Below are 23128 nucleotides of genomic sequence, written 5' to 3' on the forward strand. Positions count from 1 at the left end.
TAGTCAGTCAGATATTTTTATATTCCAGGACAGATAAAGGTGGGGTAGGCAGAAAACAGTGAGAGCATCAGTAAATAATTGATCTAAATTAATGAGCAATAAACGAGACATCTCCTCAGCCAGGAGTATTTACGGGAAGTATCATCTATTTTTCATGTGCCTGTGTTTCTTCTCCCGCTGTGCCATTTTTATAGCTTCGATATTGCCAGCGGTTTCAGGCATAGTGCCATCCTAAAAGCAGACAGACGCGGGTTGTTCTTTCTTTTAGCTATTATCTACTTATTTACCCTGTATTCTAGAATATATATAGACATGTCACTAATTTCATTGCTATTGATAATAACATGTATTACTGGTAAATAGCAATTAAATGTGTGAGAAATTGCTTTGTCCTAAATACACATGACACATGGGATATTTTGTAACATCTGAACATATACACAGTTCATTTTTTATAGTTCAGTGCTGGTGGCAGGAACCATCTGGTTTCAACCTGCTGTGCACACTCTGTATTCAGGTAATATTAAGGACAAGGCTATGATAGATGAGCCCAATGATGGCAACCCTAGACTAGCCTAACATCTACAGGACCTACACGTCTTGCCAGGAGCCCTTATAGAATTGCAGTCAATAAATACCAGTACATTTCTGCAGCCAGCCTCTGTATTTAAATTATTTGATCGTTTGCTGATTTTGTAAGTTTGACCACTGTCAAAGACACAAACAGTCTATAATTTTAAGGGTAGGTTAATTTTAACATTGAGAGATAGAACATCAAAAATAAAATCCAGAAAATCACATTGTATAAATTATATAATTTGCATTTTGCAGTGAGAAATAAGTATTTGATCCCCTTGACAAACAAGACTTAATGCTTGGTGGCAAAACCCTTGTTGGCAAGCACAGCAGTCAGATTTTTTTTGCAGTTGATGATGAGGTTTGCGCACATGTCAGGAGGAATTTTGCTCCACTCCTCTTGCAGCTCATCTATAAATCATTAAGATTTTGAGGTTGTCACTTGGCAACTCGGAGCTTCAACTCCCTCCATAAGTTTTCTATGGGATTAAAGTCTAAAGACTGGCTAGGCCTCTCCATGACCTTAACCCCTTACCGACCTCCGCCGTACTAGTACGACGGAGGTTGCATCTCTTCCTTTGATGCGGGCTCCAGCGGTGAACCCGCATCAAAGCCGGGACATGTCAGCTGTTTTGAACAGCTGACATGTGCCCGCAATAGCAGCGGGTGGAATCTTGATCCACCCGTCGTTATTAACTAGTTAAATGTCGCTGTCCAACGCTGACAGCAGAATTTAGTGCTTCAGGCCATCTGGCCAGAAATGAGCGCATCGCTGACCCCCATGATGTGATCGGGGGTCAGCGATGCATCGGCATAACAACCTTGAGACCTCTATAGTTGTTGATGCCAGATTGTATGAGCGCCACCCTGTGGTCGGCACTCATAGCAATACAGTAAATCTACTACATAGGAGCGATCTGAGCTTCACTCCGATGTAGCAGGGCCGATCGAGTTTTGCTGTCAGCTTCTATCCTCCCATGGAGGCTATTGAAGCATGACAAAAGTTTTAGAAAAAAGTTTTAAAAAATATGAAAAAAAATAAAAAAAATATAAGTTTAAATCACCCCCTTTCGCCCCATTCAAAATAAAACAATAAAAGAAGTCAAACCTACATATAAGTGGTATCGCCGCGTTCAGAATCTCCCAATCTATCAATAAAAAAAGGATTAACCTGATCACTAAACGGCATAGCGAGAAAAAAATTAGAAACGCCAGAATTACATTTTTTTGGTCACCGCGACATTGCATTAAAATGCAATAACGGGCGATCAACAGAACATATCTGCACCAAAATGGTATATTTACAAATGTCAGCTCGGCACGCAAAATAAGCCCTCACCCGATCCCAGATCACAAAAAATGGAAACGCCACGGGTATCAGAAAATTGCAAATTTTTTGTTCGTTTTTTTATGTAAAGTTTGGATTTTTTTTTTTACCACTTAGATAAAACATAACCTAGACATGTTTGGTGTCTGTGAACTCATAATGACCTGGAGAATCAAAATGGCAGGTTAGTTTTAGCATTTAGTAAACCTAACAAAAAAGCCAAATAAATAATAAGTGTTGGATTGCACTTTTTTTGCAATTTCACCACACTTGGAATTTTTTTTCCTGTTTTCTAGTGCACGACATGCTAAAACCAATGATATTGTTCAAAAGTACAACTTGTTCTGCAAAAAACAAGCTGTCACATGGCCATATTGATGGAAAAAATAAAAAACTTATGGCTCTGGGAAGGAGGGGAGTGAAAAACGAAAACGCAAAAATGGAAAAGGGAAAGGTTTTGAAGGGGTTAATGTGCTTCTTTTTGAGCCAATCCTTTGTTGCCTTGGCTGTATGTTTTAGGTTATTGTCTTGCTGGAAGCAAGCACACCTACAAGCAGTACTTTGTGATGGCCGTATGCTGAATCTATGGACAACGGTCTCTCCATTAGCCTCCTGATGAACTGGCATCATGGCAGGGAAACGCGTTGAGGCGCTAAAGTATCATATGAACACCAGATAAGTGAATTTGGTCTATCTGTGGGTTTTTGGCTATATGCTAGGCAAAGTGCAATAGGGGATATACTCTGAGTCAAAAATAGGTGGTTAAGTATAGTTTCATTTGTTTACTCTGTGGTATCTATTATTGTGCAGCACATTACCCTGGTATTTTGGACCGGTGGGAGATACAAATATATGTGGGGATTGGTCTTGCACACACTGTAAAAGGGTAAACGTATAACAATAAGGTGTCGGAGATACGACTACTCTGGTAATTAGAAGAAGTGTGTTAGAGGGCATTTGTGCAATAAATCAGTGCAATAAATCGCTATATATAAATTATTTTGATAGGTGCATAATTATCTGTACTTGTGGTATATACTGCTATTCCAGTGACTATAAATAGCTTACTGGCGGGCATTTGTGCAATATCTTATATATCGCTATATATAAACATTACTCTGATAGATCGATAATTATTTGTATCTGCAGTATATACTGCGATTCCAGTGACGGAAAGTAGTTTGCCGGTAGGCACTTGTGCAATATACTGTGTAATAATCTGCTGTATTTAAAACTATCCTAATATGTTCCAAGCATACAGCACCTTTAAAGCGACACCTTAGCTATAACTTAATCACACACAGAGCTAATTATTCCCCCCACCCACTTTGGTATATTTCCTCTGTCCTTTCCCTCCCCCCCCTCCCCCCTCTCTCTTCTATGGTTATAGGAGCCAGGGTAAGTAGATAGGGTTACGGAGGAGCAGTCGACGAGAGCGGGGGCGCCACTGGCGTGTTTATTTAGGGGTGCCAACCTCCGCAGCCAGGTAGGGACAGTATCTTTTAGGGATTGTGAGGGTCAGTTATACTAGGCCTTCCACAGCATATTACACCCCTATTCCAATTCTCGACTGAAGTGTCTATATTTTGAGTTGTTACGAGGGCTATTCCAGTTTTCTGGTTGCATAGGCTAACTCACTTTATTTAGAATTTTTGCTGTGGCCGTTATATATATATCCCCTTTTGCATCCCACCTCCCTTTTCCATTTTCCTAGCGGCACTCTTTGTGTTGATACGGGCCTTTTCTTTCTGTCCTGCTGTATAGTAGGGTATTATAGAGTATATCAGGACCAGCCGACGTTGAGTGGGGGCGCCAAGTTGCGAACAAGCTAGGGTGCCAACCTCCGCTGCTAGGAAGGGTTTAATAGGGAATTACAGGGATAACCAGTAGCCCTTTTGTTCACATTGAGTGTAGGTTTGCGGGTTTTTTGTCTACTACAATTTTAACTATTTTTCTAATAAAGTATTTTTAGGTATTAGTTGTCTGTTAAATAAAGTTGTCTTGCTGGAAGAACCAACCACCATGTCCTGGCGGAGGGAAGGAGGTTGTCACTTAGGGTTTTATGGTACATGGCTCCATCCATTCTCCCATTGATGCGGTGAAGTAGTCCTGAGCTCTTAGTAGAGAAACACTCCAAAACACTTTGTTTCCACCTCCATGCTTGACAGTAGGGACAGTGTTCTTTGGGTCATAGGCAGCATTTCTCTTCCTCCAAACATGGTGAGTTGAGTTAATGCCAAAAACCTCAATTTTTGTCTCATCTGACAACAGCACCTTTTCCCAATCACTCACAGAATCATCCAGGTGTTCATTGGCAAACTTCAGACGAGCCTGCACATGTGCCTCCTTGAGCAGGGAGACCTTGCGGGCACTGTAGGATTTTAAACCTTTGCGCCGTAATGTTTTACCAATGGTTTTCTTGGTGACTGTGGTCCCAGCTGCCTTGAGATCATTAACAAGTTCCCCCCTGTGATGTTTTAGGCTGATCTCTCACCTTTCTCCTGATCAAGGATACCCCAACAAGTTGAGATTTTGCATGGTGCCTCAGATCGATGTTGATTGACAGTCAGTTTGTATTTCTTACATTTTCTTACTATTTCAACAACAGTTGTCTCCTTCTCACCCAGCGTCTTACTTATGGTTTTGTAGCCCATTCCAGCTTTGTGCAGATCTAGTGCAGTGCCCCAGGGTCCTGGTCGTTGCAATAATGTCATTTTCCTCTAGGGGGGAGTGATGTTACGTTTGGAGGCAATAAAGGAGATCTCTTACCAGGTACCACAAACATACAACACATTTCATACGCCAGTCCACCAGGGGGAGCTATGCTCCTATTTATTAGGGCACTCTTCAAAGTTAGGTAAAACTGGTGGCCTGGAGAGGAAGTTAGGCAGTTGCTGGCTGAGCTTGGCTCAGGTAGTTGGTCCCTAACAGGGGTGGGAGCCTGTCAGAGGCATAGACAGAAGGATACGGAGCTGTGCCTGTCCCACGTGCGGCAGTTCCTAAGAAAGGACACGAACAGAGAACTGTATTGTAGAGAGGGTGAAGAAGTCATAGCAAAGGAGTGGAAACCAGAAGGAGTTCTGCCCTGCACAGGCTGCCTCCTTCTGAGGCGCAGGATCCCAGTAGCCGGAACACCGAGGGAGCAACAGTTCTTTATGCCTTGCTCCAGAGACCAGCAGGACAGCTAATTGCAAGTTACTGATCCGCCACATACCCAGGAGGCAAGGTGGCACCCACAAGAGGCCAGGGCATGATAGAGTCCCTGTAAAAAGCCTCAAGACACCGGTCATACGGGTTTGTCCTATCCATCTGGAGACAGAGAGAGAGATAACATCGATAACATCTACAACATCTGTGAGGACCTTATGAGAGGCTTAGCAGTAAAGTACTACAACACCAAGGCGCTAGAGGAAGGCTACTGATTTCTACCTGGATAAGGGGACTCTGGATTTGCCTCCAAACCGGCCGGAATCTACCTGCCCTGTGATCTGGTACTGTGGACTGTGGATGCTGAAGCCTTCAGTAAAAGGTAAAGAGACTGCAACCTTGTGTCCTCATTTTTCACTGTGCCTTACACCATCCACCATCTACACACTGGGAAGCCCTGGGGACATACTTCACCTGTGTGAAGGTATACCATCTAGCTGCCATAACATCACCCCAGCGGACCCCTTAAAGCAGCGTCGGTCACCCTGACTGAATACCACAGGTGGCGTCACGAACATTTCCCCTTTAAAGACCTTTCCCCTTTTACACGGACGTCCCGAGCCACCGTGACATCCCCCTTGAGAACTGAAGGACCCGGTACCGAGTACCCCTTGCCCACGGGGGCGCTCCAGTTTTGGCATTACGAACAGGATCTACTTAAGCCTGAAAATCGGGTCATGTGTGCCTAGAGACTGTGCCAGAATCGTATTTGAACTGTGATTTGCTAAAGGACCGTGCATTGCAAAAGACCGCCAAAATTCCTGCCCGCCACCATTACAGCGTCACGAGGAGCGCAGGAGAAGAAGAAGGGCATGCCATCGTGGGTGTGAACGAACTGAGAAGCGCGAAAAATAATGGCCGCCCAGTCTAAATTTCTCTGTACCTTGAGGACGTGTCTGTCAGCAGCCGAGATCCACCTCCTGATCCTCAATGGAGGGAGGAGACAAAGAAAAAGAAACCGCCCCGGAGGAGAGTGCGTTAAAAAGACAAGGAAGGAGCAGAGATGGCAACCAACGGGTATCTGAGGGGGAACGGCCCAATCCAATGCCACTCCACACCACCAGAGGGGTACCCAGACCTATCGCCATTAGAGGATGTGAACTTCTTGGAGCTGTCAGTGGGAGAGCTGAACCACTGGTCCCTGGACAACGGGGTAGCGATGGCGGAGACCTGGAGGTCAGCCCTCTACAGGAGGATCACACTGGAGGGGTCGCCGTCCGTACCGCTGCTGACTCCAGCATCCTCCTCTGCGGAGCGGACCGGCATCGAAGGAATCACATCCGGTGCAGGTACTGGAAGCGGCCCAGTCCTGGCAACCAGCCCCGCTCCCACGGCCGCTTCCTTTCCCGCCAATAATCTCGCCCCAGCGCCCACTACCACCGCTAAAACCTTAGCGATACCTCCCTCTGGCTACTCCCCGAGCGCTGGACTGAACGGGCCCCACAATAGAATCCTCACCTGGGAGGAATACCGACAGTGCCTGATGTCACAGTGGAAGAGAGAAGAAGAACAAAGGGCCCGCGGTAAAATGCAGGACAACCTTGCACTGAGATGGGGTGTTGTAGTGTTCTTGCATCTGCAAAAAGGGAAGGGCTTCATTCAGGAGATTGGATTACCGGTGAGGGTCCATGTCACCAGGGATGAGGTGGATCCTAGTCCTCGAGAGGGATACTCGGACCAGGACCTATCCCCAGGGGATGCTGTAGCTTACACTCGGCACCGGAATGGAAGCGGTTGGTGGGCTCGAGATGTTAGGAGGTGCGCACCACTCTTAGCGTCACAGGGAGCCCAAGAAATCGTACGCAGTACTACTGCAGCTGAACTGCCGGTAGCTACTACCACTGAGACAGCAGCCGCGGGCCCTGCTATCGTGAAGGCCCATGCTCAAGCTACACAAACTTTTATCGCTGCGCATGACTTGACAATACATGAAAGACAAACTAATGGTGTTTACCTGGCGCCAGGTGTGATCTTGGATCCAACCCTTCCCAGGCCAGGAAGGATTCAGTGCCAAGTGAAGCCCTGGAAGCCGTCTGACTAGAAGGAATCTGAAAAGACTGTAAATAGTTATTAAACTTCCTTTTTGCTGCTGCTTTCCAAGTTTTAAACCCGACCGGGGTTGTTTCTAAAAGGGGTCCCCTGTTAAAGGGATCCTGCGTTTTGTTTTTGCACAACTTGCTTTGTTTTCCATTAAAGAACTGCAGAATCATGGACGGTGAATGATTCCTGAACAGCTTGTACATAGTTTGCACCTTCTTAAAGGTGCTTCCTACTTTTTGCCAGGCAGGTCTGTGCCAGTGCTGTGCAAGTGTTTGTCACAGCATTTGGTGTAATCTAGCTCAGCCAATCCTTTTGGGCTAGTAGCATTGTCTGATAGTCATCTGAGTAGCCCGCCTGTGAAGCTAGCTACACCGCCTGTGTATCTAAATTTTTACTGCATCTAACCCAGTAAATTGTTTTTGGCCTAGGAGCAGTGTTTGCACGCCTGTGTATCTAAATTTTTACTGCATCTAACCCAGGAAATCCTTTTGGGCCTAGTAGCATTTTGTGCTACTCAGCAGAGTACCCCATCCATGAAGCAAGCTACACCGCCTGTTTACCTAAGTACTATTTTTTAACGGCATCTAGCCCAGGAAATCTTTTTGGGCCTAGTAGCAATATCTGTTACTCAGCAGAGTACCCCACCCATGAAGCAAGCTACACCGCCTTCTTCCTTTCTCAATCTAACCCCTCGGCTCTGGGGTGTCGATGTTGTCGTTTACTGACCTGCCCTTGGATATGACAAATGGTGGATTAGTCTGAATGTATTGGGTTCCTTTTTTGGCACAACTCCCAACGGGGGTACCACTACGTCTTCTAAGGAAAGTGTTCTGCATGGACCCGCCGCCATTCTACCTAAAGATATTTATTTTTTAATTTTTTTTTGTCACGACGTCTGGGTGTTGGTAGGGTGATTTTACATTTTTACTCCAGCCTTTCTTGATTTTAGAAGGGCATGACATGCCTTTATCTGTGCCTCCTCCTCCTTTTACTCCTCCACCTCTTTTCTTTTCGCATGACTATATGTAGTTGTGACTTTTCCATGTGTTTGTTGTGTTTTCTGAGCAGTTTGTCAGCTTTTGGATACATTTTAAGGTGTTCTCTATGTGTTTTCTATGTGTTTGTATGTGTTTGTGTTTGCCTGCCATTGGTTTCAATGGGGTTCGACGGTGTTCGACGAACATTCGTCAAACACGCCCCAGTTCGACGAACCGAACTCGAATACTAGGGGGGTGGCTCAACACTATCTAGCACCCCTTTCATGCTGATACTTAATGGATCAGTGTCCTGGCTCATTAGTGGGTTTGGTTGGGCAGGTGTGTCATATCCCCTGAAAGAGGATGGAAGCCTAAGATGTGTGCACTTCTTAATGAATCAGGAGTGTCAGACTCCAAAGTTTGTCTCATCAAGAGTGGCGCGAACATCACTGGTCTTGATCAATTGGGGCCTGTATATATTCTCAGGACATGTGATCTGCGTATAATAATTAGTTTAAGAAACTCCTGTCCTGATTTCCCTACTAAAGAAGGATACAGATCTGATTTTTCTTGGCTTTCTGTCTGCTCTTGGCTGAGGTATATTAAAGACCTTGATAATGATATCCATTGGATAGGTCATGAAAATAAGATCTGTGGGATCTAATACTTGAATGGGAGAGAAAGTGTAATACTCGGCAACCACTAAACAATGAACGGAGCTTCGATGTCTCATCCTGTTCATTACTTAGGTCCAGCAGCTGCTGGTGCATCTTTCAGCTGTTTGAAGATGTTCTCTGATATAAGAGCCTCATGTTAATGTATATCTCAGTAGATTAGTTGGTAGCAAACATCCATATTTTATTTTATTTTAGGGTACAAAAAGGATATGCTATGTAACACCTGATAAATGCCATTTCTCTAGTTTGTTTGAAAAAGTCAAAGCTAAAAACATATTTTATGTTCTTTGTATAGTTGTACACATTTTACCAAAGATAAAAATCATTAAAAGGAACCATTTACACTGACCAAATGGCAGCTAGGTACACGTGCCTTAAAAAAAAGTATTCATACCTTTTGTGATATACCAACATTAAGTAGCTAATATTTTATGAGGTGTAAAGGAAAGTATACATGGTTTTCTAAATATTTTAATAATATAAATCTGAAAATTGTGATGTGCATTTGTATTCAACCCTCCAAGTCAATACGTTGCAGGACCACCTTTCCCTGCAATTACTGCTGCATGTTTTTTGGAGTATGTCTCTATCAACTTTGCAAATCTAGAGGCTGAAAGTTTTGCCCATTCTTTGCAAAATATCTCTAGCTCAGTGAGATTGGATGGAGGCGTCTGTGAACAGCAATTTTCAAGTCTTGTCACAGATTGTCAATGGGATTTCAGTCTGGACTGTAATTGGGCCATTCACATACACGAAGATGCTTTGCTTTAAACAATTCCATTGTAGCTCTGGCAGTATGTTTAGGGTTGTTGTCCTGCTGGAAAGTGACCGTATGCCTTAGTCTTAGCTCAAGTCTTTTGCAGCCTCTAACAGACAGGTGTTCCTCCAGGATTGCCTGTATTTAGCTGAATTCATCTTCCCATCAACTCTGATAAGTTTCCCTATCCTTGCTGAAGAAAAGCATCTCCACAGCATGATGCTGCCACCACTATGTTTGACAGTGGGGATGGTGTCTTCAGGATGATCTACAATCTTAGTTTTCCACCACACATAGCATTTTGCATTTATCCCTTGGATTTATCCCAATAAAGTTCTAGTTTGGTCTCATCTGACTAGAACACCTTCTTCCACATGCCAGCTGTGTCCCCTATAGAACTCTTTGCAAACTGCAAACACGACTTCGTATAGCTTTCACAAATGACATTCTTCGTGCCACTCTTCCATAATGGCCAGATTTGTTAAGTATAAGACTAGTCCCTTGGACAGATTCTCCCACCTTAGCTGTGGATCTCTGTAGCTCCTTACAGAATGACCATAGGCATCTTGGCTGCTTCTCTAATTAGTGTTTTCTATGCTTTTTTAGGTGGACAGCCATGTCTTGGTAGGTTTGCAGTTGTGCCATACTCCATTCAGTTTTTGGATGATGGATTGAACGGTGCTTCCTAAGATGTTCAGAGCTTGGCCATTTTTTTATAACCTAACCCTGCTTTACTCTTCTCCACAACTTTATCCCTAACCTGTCTGGTGTGTTTCTAGGTTTTCATGACGCTGCTTGATCTTTAATGTTCACATTAAACAGCTGTAGCTATGCTTAGAATAAAGTACACACAAATGGACCCAATTTACTAATTATTTGACTTTTGAAGGCATTTAGTCACTCAGGATTTTATTCAGGGGCTGAATACAAATGCATGCCACAATTTTCAGATTTATATTTTCAAAACATTTAGAAAATCTGGTATAATTTCCCTTACATTTCGCAAATACTTGCTACTTTGTGTTGGTATATCACATAAAATTCCAATAAAATACATGTAAGATTGTGTGAGTAACGTGAATAAATGTGGAAAAGTTCACAGGGTCTGAATACTTTTTCAAGGCACTGTACGTTTATTCTGATTCGCTTTGACATTTCAGAGAAAACGTAGTTTGAAGATCCAGACAGGGACCATGTGGAAAAACCTGACTAGTCCGACGCTGCTTCTCCACAAGCCACTCTGATTGACAGTTGTCTCCCATGTATGTAAATAAGGAGAGTCCTAAAGACTTGTCAATCACTGGGAAAATCTGGAGCGGCGCAGCGCTGGACTAGTCTTATCTCTCCCTATGATCCCTGGCTGGCCAATCAAACTATATTTTCTTTGCAAAGCTGGAATGTTTCAGATAACATCATACCTGGTTGCAATTGAGCAGCCAGGCTCTTATTTATGCTGCCTGCAGTTTGGGCAGCATGAATCTAACGATAGATTCCCTTTAAATGCACCTTCAAGTCCCGTATGCAGCATAATACAGTGTTTTTAATTTTAGCTTGTCCTTTTAATATCTAATAGTTAATAGAAAGTAAACTAAATCACATTCAGACCTGCTTGATTTCTGCAAGGTGTGGATTCAGTCATACTGTGGATCAGTTCTACCATGGAGACGTCATCCATTCATGTGCTTCAAACCCTCACCCTGTCAACTAAGACTACAGTAGTTGATGTTGTTCCAGCTTTCAACACATCAATGCTACTGCTCCTACCCACATTTTCTTTTTTTTCACCAAACAGTAATGTTTTTCATTCTTATAAATTGTTCATCCTGAGTCTTTCCTAACCTTGGCTATCGCCTAAACTTACTAAACCAGATTCCTGCTATGAAACTAATGTTCCTTGTTGTCGTTTTTTTGGACAGCTTGTTCCATACTCTAAACTGATTCCCATACATCTAAAAATTCTGCTGAAATTCATAAACCAGATTGTCTAATTCTAATTGTGCCAAATTCAGTTTCACATTGACATACACAGTATCTCAGCTGGTTTCACATATTCTTTCATTTCATGACCCGCTAATTTCTGTGAGTGACTGGATGGATGGATTTGTTTACATTTTTATAGATACATGTTTTCTAGATTTGTTATCATTGTTGCATCATTGGGCTTATGTATTGTAACTTAAAAAAAAAGAAATCAATTTGTACTACCATAAATATTACATTTTATGTTTCAACGTAACTTCTTTCGCATTGTTGCAAAACATTTTAGAACCTTGAAAATAATTCTCATATTTTCATTGTTTTGCATTTTGTGTTTTCTACTTTGCCTCTAGAATCTTCGTCTTGTACTTATACCAGGGTGCTTTGCCTGCGGCAGTGCCAACATGATGTATCTGCCAGCGGGAGATGGGACCACAGGGAATATAAGCAGCCAGGAAGGAAGGAAGGAAGGAAGAATGTGCAGAGAAATAGAGGGAAGCTGATCAGATCACAGCAGAAAGTCTTTGATGAGAAGACAGGTACACAGAGTTTACAGGACCACGGGACTGAGTTGGATTAAAGACTTTTTAATATGATTCAGTGACAGTGGCTATTATGATTTTTAGGACTACTGGAGACAATTAGGTGAGTTTCTTCAACTTTTCTTGTCTTTTAAGATCATTCTTGTATATGAAAAATAATAGTACTACTATGCCTGAGTTCTAAAAATTATTTATATTGTAGGCATAAAATCCAAACTCAATAGCCATGCAAGTTTAGGAATATTCTTAGCAAACAAGAAAAAATAAGCCATAACCTAGACAATGAGAAAGTTTTTATGGTCTTGTAATTATTTTACCATATTTTGTGGGGGGCTTTAGTTACTGGATAGATTGTCAGATGGATGGTGGATGGATGTTAGAAAAGCAGGATGTCACACTCTCACTTTCTGTATCTTAGGATGTCTAATAATTCTTCTTCAAACTGTGTAATGACGGTCAGACCAAGCACCAGAAGATGGAGCCGCGAGTTTATACCTCACACAGAAATAAGATCAGGTTCCAGTTCCCGGGAGAGGTCTCAGTCCAGGGAAAGACCCAGACAGAGGTAGTTTCTTTCCCAAATGTGTGTTGTTATTGTTTTTTATTAATCTGTTTAATTTGTATTTATTGCTATATTTCATGAAAGTTCATGGGCTAACTAAATAAATACATTTGAATGTTACCAGCACTGTTTATGCGATGCAGGTTGGACAGGGCACCACATATTGTACCATGCAAAGGTTTTAGGCAGGTGTGGAACAATATGCTGCAAATTAAGAATGCTTTCAAAAATAGAAGTGTCAATAGTTTATTTCTTCTGTAATTAGCCTAACATAAAGTGAATCAACAAAAGAGAAATCTAAATCAAATCAATATTTGGTGTGACCACCCTTTTGTCTTTAAAACAGCATCAATTCTTCTATGTACACTTGCACATAGTTTTTGAAGGAACTTGGCAGGGAGATGGTTGTAAACATCTTGAAGAACAAACTACAGATCTTGAAGAACACGCTATAGATCTTCTGTGGTTGTAGATTTATGCAAATCCTTCTGTCTCCTCATGTAATCCCAGATAGAATGTATAATGTTGAAATCAGGGCTCTGTGTGGGCCATATCATCACTTCCAGGACTCCTTATTCTTCTTTACACTGAAGATAGTTTTTAATAACATTGGCTGTGTGTTTGGGGTTGTTGTTCTGCTGCAGAATATATTTGAAGCCAATCAATCGCCTCATTGATCATATTGTATGATGGATAAGTATCTGCCTGTATTTCTCAGCATTGAGAACACCAAGAAATGGACAACATTGAGGACCATAGATTCAGTGGTTGGCCAAGGAAACTTAGTGGAGCAGATAAAAGACACATCATGCTTACATTTCTGTGAAATCAGAAGATGTCCCGCAGTTCCATCAGCTCAGAACTGGCAGCAACCAGTGGGACCCAGCTACAACCATTTACGGTTTAGGGAACTGTGACCAGAAGTCATCTTCATGGAAAATTTGTGGAGAAAGAAAACATACATGGAAACAAGGCCAAATGACTCAACTATGCAGAAAGGCACAGAAACGGGTGTAGAGAAAAATGGCAGCAAGTGCTCTGGACTGATGAGTCAAAATATGAAATAGTTGGCTGTAACGGAAGGTAGATTGCACGCGAAGGGCTGAAGAATGGTACAATAATGAATGCAGGCAAGAGTAAAGAATGGTGGAGGTTTCATTGCACATTTTCGACTGCATTTCATCAAATGAAATTGGAGATTCTGCAGCAGGAAAGTGACCCCAAACATAAAGCCAATGCCATTAAGAATTATCTATAGTGTTTGGAAGAACAAGGAGTCCTGGAAGTGATGATATGGCCCGCGAAGAGCCCTGATCTCAAGTCTGTCTTGGATTACATGAAGAGACAGAAGAATTTGTGCAGCCACAGAAGACCTGTGGGTTAGTTCTCCAAGATGTTTGGAACAACCTCCCTGCCAAGTTCCTTCAAAAAGTGTGTGCAAGTGTACCTAGAAGAAATTATGCTGTTTTGAAGGCAAAGGTCACATCAAGTATTGATTTGATTTGGACCTCTTTTTTGATCTTTCACTTTGCATTTTGTAAATTGTTAAAAATAAACTATTAACAATAACATTTTTAAAGCATTCTTATTTTGCACATTTGTTCCACTCCAGCTTAAAACATTTGTACAATACTGCGAATCGTTTAAAAATTGGTATGCCAACTACTCGTATAAAACCTTCAATTTAGCGAGATTAAAAAATTACTTTGACCATTACAATCAGCATCTGACTGCTAAAGGCCAATAAAAATACCATGTTTTATCCGAGGACACACATCCAGGTAAAATTGCCGTTGGCAGGCTCCCCTCCAGTATGAGTACGGGCCTGGTTTCGGTTATACCCTTTGAGTAATTGGTGGGGAACCAGTGGATCAAAAGACATATTAAAAGATTTTTAAAGATTTAGCTACATTTTAATATTTGTGCCTTTCCATCCTCTGCTATTTTGCTGTAGAAAATCCCACCAGACCTCAAGTGCTGAAATACAGATGGCCAATATCATTTTATCTACCCTTTCTCTATCCTTCACCCACATGCCCTCCATTCCACCCTCTTGTCAATGCTGAATTGCATATAATACACATAAGGTTAAAAATGAATCCTCAACATTTTGTATTAGTAATTACATTTGTGACATACAGTGACGAGCAAAAGGGTAACAATGCTTTGAACTTTGAAATTTCAGGCTCCATTTCTTACTATCCACTACAGCTTTGAACATGAGACTACTATCATTTTATAGACAATCATCTTGGCTATCTGTATTTGTAAATACACTTTTGGCTTTCAACACTGCCTGAATCCTTCTGGGCATGCTCTCGACCGAAATCTGGTCCCAGATCTCTTCTACACGTTCCCAAAGTTGGGCCATACTGGTCGACTCACTTCGGTCTTCAACTCTATCCACAAGTGTTCAATTTGGTTGAAGTCTGGGGACTGGAGGGTAGCAATCCAGGACCTCTACTTCATTGTCATTGAACCATTTCTTTGTCAATCTTGACATATGCTTCTGGTCGTTCTCCTGTTGGAACACTGTCGTCCTTTTCATATCCATAGTACTGGAGTGTCCGATGCAACTCGTCTTGTAGGATACTCATATATAGCTCAGCATTGAGACCACCCTCGATACTAGTCAAGTATCTAATGCCTTTGGCTGTGAAACAACCCCATATTATCAGGCTTCCTCCACCGAACTTGACAGTTTTTTTCAATTTCTTGAACCGTTAGACCCTTCTTCCCTTGCTTCTTGCTAACCTATTTGCAGCCATTAGAGCCTAGTCTTATTGTTCCAAATCACCCATTTCCAACCTTCTACTGTCCTCTTTTCAGACTTTTTTTGCAAACTCGTGCTGACTCTTCTTATGATGATACTGATGCTGAAGCTTCTTCACCTTTTTCGGGCCACCATTCCAGACTTGTGTAATGTGCGTCGCATGGTTCTTGCATGGACGTCTGTGATCTCACTATTATGAAGCGTACGAGCCACCTCCACTGCCGCGTTTGTCATGCCATAACTGATAGACCTTGTGATGAGCCGACTTATTGACTCTGATATTTTTCCTGGACGTCCACCTCTTGAGTTTTGAATGGATGGACGGACTTCATTCCATCTTCTTCCTACTGTCATGGCCTCACATGATGCAGTTTGGCAATTTTCTTGACCAAGACACCGTTATCGATGAGCTGGATGACGCTGTTTCTCTTTCTTGGAAAATCTTCTTAATGGCTGCTCCTAGATCTGAACCAGTGACCTTTCGTTTGGGAATCAACCTAGTAATACATTGAACTATTAGGGAATTTGAGAACAGTTTGTATTTTGTAGTATACAGGAAGAAAAAGATTTTTTCACAACCAGGAGCAAAACAGTAACAATGCAGTGACAAGAATCTACATAACTAATCATATGCTAAATAGTAGCAAGTCACATTTATATCTGAGATAGCCAAGATGATTGACTATAAAATGAAGGTCGTCTCACATTCAAAGCTGTAGTGAATGGTGAGAAATGGAGCCTGAAAGTCAAAAGTTCAAAACATTGTTACCTTTTTCCCCTCATCACTGTATGCTGAATCAATTAATTTAAAAATTTTTTAAAACCAACTTGTAAATGTGAATTAAATTATCACTTAAATTAAAATGTTGAATACTAACACAGATAAAATAAATTTAATATCGGGATATGAGAAAAATGTATGCAGCATATAGTTTTATTTTCCTACATTTGCATTCTTGTATTCTGTTCAGCCGTGCATTTGGTTTTAACTGTTGATAGTAGATATACTGGGCCCGATTCACTACAGCTTTCACACTAGAATTCTGGTCTAAAAGCTTTGAAAAGTTCTAAAATTTAGATACAATTTGGGATTGCGCTAAATGTTTGCTGCTTTTGCCGTTTTCACTCTGGTTTCTCTCAGCTCTACTCATACGGACAGAGCTAGGACCAGATGAGGACACAGCGGGGGCATGGTGCCACCGCTCTAATTAATGATGAACTATTGCTTTCCTGATACCAGAAATCTCACTCCAGTCTCTCACTGGAGTAGGATTTGCGGTGAGGCACACAGAGGAGCATGCCACTCGTCAGACGCTCCTGATTCTTTAAGAGGCGTGCAAGTGTTCATGAATCGGGAGCGTCTGACTCCAACACGCCCCCTTATTAAGACCGACATGAACAGCGTCAGTCTTGATGAATCAGGCTCACTGTGTACTATTCTACCTTACAGATGCATATGGATATTTGCATGCTGTATTTGGACACATTGTATGTTCTGTGAGAAGGTCACTGCTAAAATACTGTCAGCGAGATATAAAACTGAAGATGTTAGCCTCAGTGATATGAACCTGGAAAAATGCTCAAGCATACTAAGTGCTGAGAGGGGTTAATCGGCCATGTTAAGGGCTGGGTTTTTGTGAACAGCTTAAGAGTGTGTGGTTCAGAAGCTAAATGTTCCGCCTTTGGACTCACTCAGTATTCAGTGTCTCTGGAGATAAAATTTCTAGAGATGTGCTTGTGGTAAAGAGAGCTGAACCTTGTATTTTTTCTCCCTGAGTGGGCAAATTCCCACAGGCTCACAGACTGTACTGTTATGCTATTTTGTTTTTCTGTTCTGCCAGAAAAGTCGTGTTTGTTTATCTAATTTTACACTGGTTTATGGAGTCCAATTTTCAATAAACCAGTTGAAATACATGAATGTAAAATGTTCCTGTGACCACCTCTTTGAGCCGATCGACCGCAGTTCATAATTATAATGTTGTCTCTGACATTTCTCACCTGTCATCATTGTGGAGCGCCCCCACGTAAAGGCAATGGGGTACTCGTTACCGGGTCCTTCAGTATTCTGCGGGGATGTCACGGTGGCCCGACCCGGTCAATGGCCCTTTGAGGGGTGTCCAATAAAAGGAATAGTTCTTATGGGGAAAGGTCTTTAAAGGGGTAATGTTCGTGACGCCACCTGTGGTATTCGGTTAGGGTGACCGACGCTGCTGTGAGGGGTCCGCTGGGATGATGTTATGGCAGCTAGATGGTGTACCTTCCCACAGGTGAAGTGTATCCCCAGGGCTTCCCAGAGTGTAGATAGTGGATGGTGAGAGGCGCAGTGAATAACGAGGACACAAGGTTGCAGTCTCTTTACCTTTACTGAAGGCTTCAGTGTCCACACTCCTCGGCTATCGGGGCAGGGTCGATATCGTTACCCGCCTCCGTGGCGTCTCCGGTGCCGGTCTCTTCCTCCACAGGCTGGGACTCCGGCGGCTGGCAGTGCTGCTGATCCTCGTGGCTGGTGGTCGCACGATGCCACAGGCTCCGGAGCTGCCGACACAACTCGACTACTTCCGCTCCCAGAACCTCCTGGTTCATGCAGCCTGGTAGAGTTTCGCTCCGCTCCCATTGGTTGGGGCGGCTGCGGGTTTTCTCCACCTCTTCCGGGCGACCTCCGCTCGCCATGTTGCCAACCAGGTTCTGCCTAATGGCGTCAGTGGTTCTTGCTCCTCCCCTTCCGAAGGGTGGGTTCTTCTTCCTCCACCATCCCAGAGCAGGAGGCGGACCTTTCTCGTTGATGGGCATATCTCTCGAACATAGTAGTATCTGTGAGGGGCTGGCTCCACTTTCACGCTGTTCTTCCCGGCTACGCCCACGATGACTCGCCCCACTCCTCCTGCACGCCACATGGTGCTGTAATGGTGGGGGTTTTGGCGGGAACTTTGGCGGCAAATGGCAATATACAGTCTTTAAGCAAATCACAGTTCAACTATAGTTCTGGCACAGTTCTTAGGCGCACATGACTGGCTTTTCAGGCTTAAGTAGATCCTGTTCGTGACGCCAAGATTTGGAGCACCCCCACGTAAGGGCAATGGGGTACTCGGTACCGGGTCCTTCAGTATTCTGCGGGGATGTCACGGTGGCCCGACCCGGTCCCTGGCCCTTTGATAGGTGTCCAATAAAATGAATAGTTCTTATGGGGAAAGGTCTTTAAAGGGGTAATGTTCGTGACGCCACCTGTGGTATTCGGTCAGGGTGACCGACGCTGCTGTGAGGGGTCCGCTGGGGTGATGTTATGGCAGCTAGATGGTGTACCTTCCCACAGGTGAAGTGTATCCCCAGGGCTTCCCAGAGTGTAGATAGTGGATGGTGAGAGGCGCAGTGAATAACGAGGACACAAGGTTGCAGTCTCTTTACCTTTACTGAAGGCTTCAGTGTCCACAGTCCAGAGCACCAGATCACAGGGTAGGCAGAGTCTGGCCGGTCTGAAGGCAAATCCAGAGTCCCCTTATCCAGGTGGAAATCAGTAGCCTTCCTCTAGCGCCTGTGTGTTGTAGTACCTCCCTGCTGAGCTTCCCGGTAAGGTCCTCACAACTATTGTAGATGTTATTTCTCTTCCTCTCTGTTCCCCAGATGATATGGATAGGACAAACCCGTATGACTGGTGGCCTGAGGCTTTTTACTGGGACCCTATGACGCCCCAGCCCCCACAAGTTGCCACCGTGCCTCTTGGGTATATGGTCGGGCAGCTAATGTGGAATCAACTGTCCTGCCGGTCTCTGAAGCAAGGCTTGGAGACGATTGCTCCCTCGGTGATCCAGCTACCGGATTCTGCGCCTCAGAAGGAGGCAGCCTTTTGCAGGGCAGAACTCCTTCTGGATTCCTCTCCTTTTGCTTTGTTTCACACCCTCTACAATACAATTCTCTTTCGTGTCCTTCCTTAGGATGCTGCCGCACGTGGGGCAGGCGCAGCTCCGTGGCCTTCAATCTAGGCCTCTGACAGGATCCCACCCCTGTCAGGGACCTCTCTGTCTGCAGCTCTGATGTTCCTCCTTTCCCCCTGTCTGCTTGACAGGAACTGCCTGGGAGAAGCCCAGTCAGCATCTGACTAACTTTCTATCCAGCCCACCAGTTTTACCTAATTGTGAGGAGTGCCATAGTAGATAGGAGCAAGGCTCCCCCTTGTGGACTGGAGTGTGAAGTGTGGTGTATGGTTTGTGATACCTGGTAGGAAGATCTCCTTGATTGCCCTCAGATGTAACATCACTCCCCCTGGTGGAAGAACGACATTACTGCAACGACCAGAACTCTGGGGCGCTGCAATTGCTTTGATGTTCTTAATATTTTTTGTATGTTTTTAATACAATGCAATAATAAGAATGTATATTTCTGTATATTGGTAACTCAGACATCACCATACATTCTTTAATCTGAAAGCAGCATGATGTAGAGACAAAACCCTTGATTTCAGTGATGTGTCACATTCCTGGGCTGCTTCCTGCTGTTTTGAGAGAATCACTATTTTATCTGCTGCAGATTTACCAGTTATATGAATGCTGAGATCTGTATAACCCTGCCTACACCAATGATTGGCTGCTTTCTGTGGCAGTGTTGGGGGCGGGGTTATACAAAGCTTATCATTATGGAGGACTACATGGCAGCAGGTTTACTTGTCCTCTAGTGATAATCTCCTGCTGATAAATCAGTTAGTTTATAAATTCTACAGCAAGCAGCCCAGTAAGTGACACATCACTGGAATCGTGGATTTTGCCTCTACATCATGCTGCTCTCAGATTAGGTGCCATAAACCTAGAGATAGATTCCCTTTAAATGGGATTATTGATGACATTCACATTTTGGAGAAGACATTTTAGGTGATAAAAATTTCTATGCATGTTGGGGAATATTACATAGTTTGTAGGCATCCTGGATTCCAGCAAGTAAAAGTGAAGTGATAGAAGTTTTTAGGCGAAGGGGCTATGGTTGGCATATTTTGCCTGGGAGAGCCAAACTTTCTCAAGTTTGTGGACTTTATCTGTGAGTATGACTGAGTTTTTTGTTAATCATACACCATAAGAGACATCTTTTGACTTCTCTTAGGTCTAGACCCGTTTTTTCCAGGCTAAAGGCTATGATTTGTTAGGCAGCTAGAAATAATATATATTTATAATATAAATGAGATAAGAACTTCTGAGTGTTTCGGGATATTAGGGATACATTTATTAAGTAAAGTTTCACAGGGTTATTTTTTAAGACAGAGTAAGGAAGTATACTCTGATCCACAGTCTGCGGACTATGGGGCAGAACCACCATACATGTCTCCGGTGGAATTACAACCTCTAAAACAGTTGGGAGAGTAGTTGAGGACTCCTCTGGCCACTGTAGCTGGGGTCAGATACCATCTGGTCAACATCTTGTAATTTGTTTCCAGCATTAAGGTATTTGATATTCCTCCATTAGAGGAGGACCAAATTTGGAAGCATTCTGAGTCAGTTAGGATGGAGCCAATGTCAGATCCCCTGCGGGAGGTGTAAATTATGTCTCTGCGAGATGTAATTTATGGGAGAATAAGGGAGGGAAATGACACCTGGAGCGCGTGGGTTTTGACGGCATGTTTGCTCTAATGGCGTGAACATTTGGTGGAGTTCCTTAGTAGTGTGGAAATAAACCATTTAAGTTGCAGATAACGGAATATTTCTCTAGAGGGAAGGTTATATTTTTCTTGAAGGACTGGGAATAAAATAATGCTTGGGGTAGAATGGCTCACTCGGCTGGATACAGAGGTATAACTGTATACTGTCTCTTTAAGAAAAGGCTTGGCTTATTGTAGCAGCATAAACCAATCTGGTAAAGACATCCCTCTGGGCAAAATAAAGAAACAAAAAAAACACAGTCCTTTTCCTAGCGGGATCAGCCCACTCACAGGCAGCAATGTCCACGGTTGAGATTGAGGACACAACTTCCTGGAGTCCTATCTCTCCAAGAACCACTGAACACTGAAGGCATTGGCGGTCAGCCATTTAAGGCCAGACCTTGCGACTCCTCCATCATGTGACTGATCACATGATCCTGACATCACACAGCTCCTGTAAGGAGACTGCAGGTGGAGATACGTGGACCTCCTCCCACACGCTCTATGGAGGTGCACTAAAACCAGCCCATCATATAACTTTATATAAACTGTCCCAACACACAGTGTGCTGGAGGAAACTATTCTGGTTTTATATCACTGACGCCATCATGCGCAGTGACACGTATCTCCCCTCCATCACTTCACCAGTGACTCTGTCACATGCCGTTAACATTAAATAAGTGGTCGAATTTCGTAATTCCTACTGTGTTCCATGAGCGAAAAGTCAAGAGGTATTCATTGCCTGGAGTGGATTGCAAGTTACCCTATAGGGCAGCTAGAGGCAGAAAGGGGAAAATTAGATTTGAAGAGTATTTCAGGGATTCCTAGATTTTGAGTGAGTATGATATGATGGGGTGCAAAATTTGTATATGGTGAACTGGGAGGAGCCATAACAAAGTGTCAAGGGCCCACAGGTGGGATTCAGGAGCTTCCAAGGAAAGCCACAGGGGTGGTACAGAGGAGGCATGTTATAAAGCTATTTGGGCTGGCTGGGCTGCTTTGTAGTATTTGGATAGATTGGGAACTCCCAAACCCCTTTTACACGGTGACGCTTTAATGTTGCTCTACTGACTCTGAAGAGGTCGCCCTTCCAGACAAAGGCGTTCACTAGGCGTTGGCTTGTTTTGAGGTAGTTGGATGGGACAGGGATTGGTAATACTTGGAATAAGTACAGTAATTTAGGGAGTACAGTCATCTTTAGTGCATGTATACGGCCCAGCCAAGAGATTTGCAACTTCTGCCACATTTGGAATAGCGTTTGTAGTTCACGAAGCATTTGGGGGTAGTTTGCGGAAAAGAGGGATTCTATATTAGGCTTTAATTTCACACCAGTATATCTAATCCTATCGTGATACACTCAGGCTCGGACTGGCCCATAGGGTAACAGGGCAATCCCCTGGTGGGCCCCTGTGCAGATCTGAACCCCCAGTGTAATATTTGTATGCAGGCGAAAAGTGGGTCCCCAAAGTCAATGTTATTGGTGGGCCCTTGGCACCCCAGTCCGACAATGGATGCACAACACTGAGCCCTGTATCTAGATACGTGTAGTGTAGCACGTGCTGTGAATAATCCCAGTGTGTGTTACACTCCTCATATCTAACCCCAGCTTTTGATACAGCGAGCAGCGCTAACGAACAGAATTGGTGCTGCCATCTGGCGTCAGTGACAGCCTACTTGTCAGTATCTCCAGCAAAATGGCTCTGCACTATGATCCTAAGCGTCATCCTCTGTTATCCTTTTATAAACACCCAGAAGGGGAGGAGAGGAGTGATGTCACCCACATGTAAGCAGGCCCCGCCCTCATTTACTGCAGTCGTAATGTGAACTAGTGTTTTCATGGCAAATTTCAGCAGCTGCTCCACCTAATGTTTAAAAGTGGAAATACCAAACCTTTTTAAATTATTTTTCAGATTTAATTAAAAACAAATCATAATACTTTTTAACAAAATTAAAACATTAATAATTTTTCCAATTGCTGAAATGTTTTTTTGTTTATTTCACCTTTCCTTTAAGCTGTTGAACTCGAGCCTGGGATCTTTTCAGAATATTTTCCCAGGCTTGAGTTCATATGAGTTCATCCAGCAGAGGGCGCATCA

General features: G+C 43.3%; 1 protein-coding gene across 4 annotated transcripts in view; it reads left to right on the top strand.

Moving 5' to 3' along the window:
• TRPM8 (transient receptor potential cation channel subfamily M member 8) overlaps positions 1-23128 on the top strand; it is a 173801-nt gene that overhangs the window by 13888 nt on the left and 136785 nt on the right. For 3 of the 4 annotated variants that reach the window (XM_077272379.1, XM_077272383.1, XM_077272385.1), the window contains exons 2-3: positions 11892-12183; positions 12499-12645. In XM_077272379.1, the coding sequence (XP_077128494.1) occupies positions 12500-12645 (146 nt within the window). In that variant the 5' untranslated portion in view covers positions 11892-12183; position 12499. The remainder of the gene's footprint in view (positions 1-11891; positions 12184-12498; positions 12646-23128) is intronic. The other variant, XM_077272381.1, reaches the window with a different exon arrangement.

Source organism: Ranitomeya variabilis, chromosome 7 (assembly GCF_051348905.1).
Source record: "Ranitomeya variabilis isolate aRanVar5 chromosome 7, aRanVar5.hap1, whole genome shotgun sequence".
NCBI lineage: Eukaryota > Metazoa > Chordata > Amphibia > Anura > Dendrobatidae > Ranitomeya > Ranitomeya variabilis.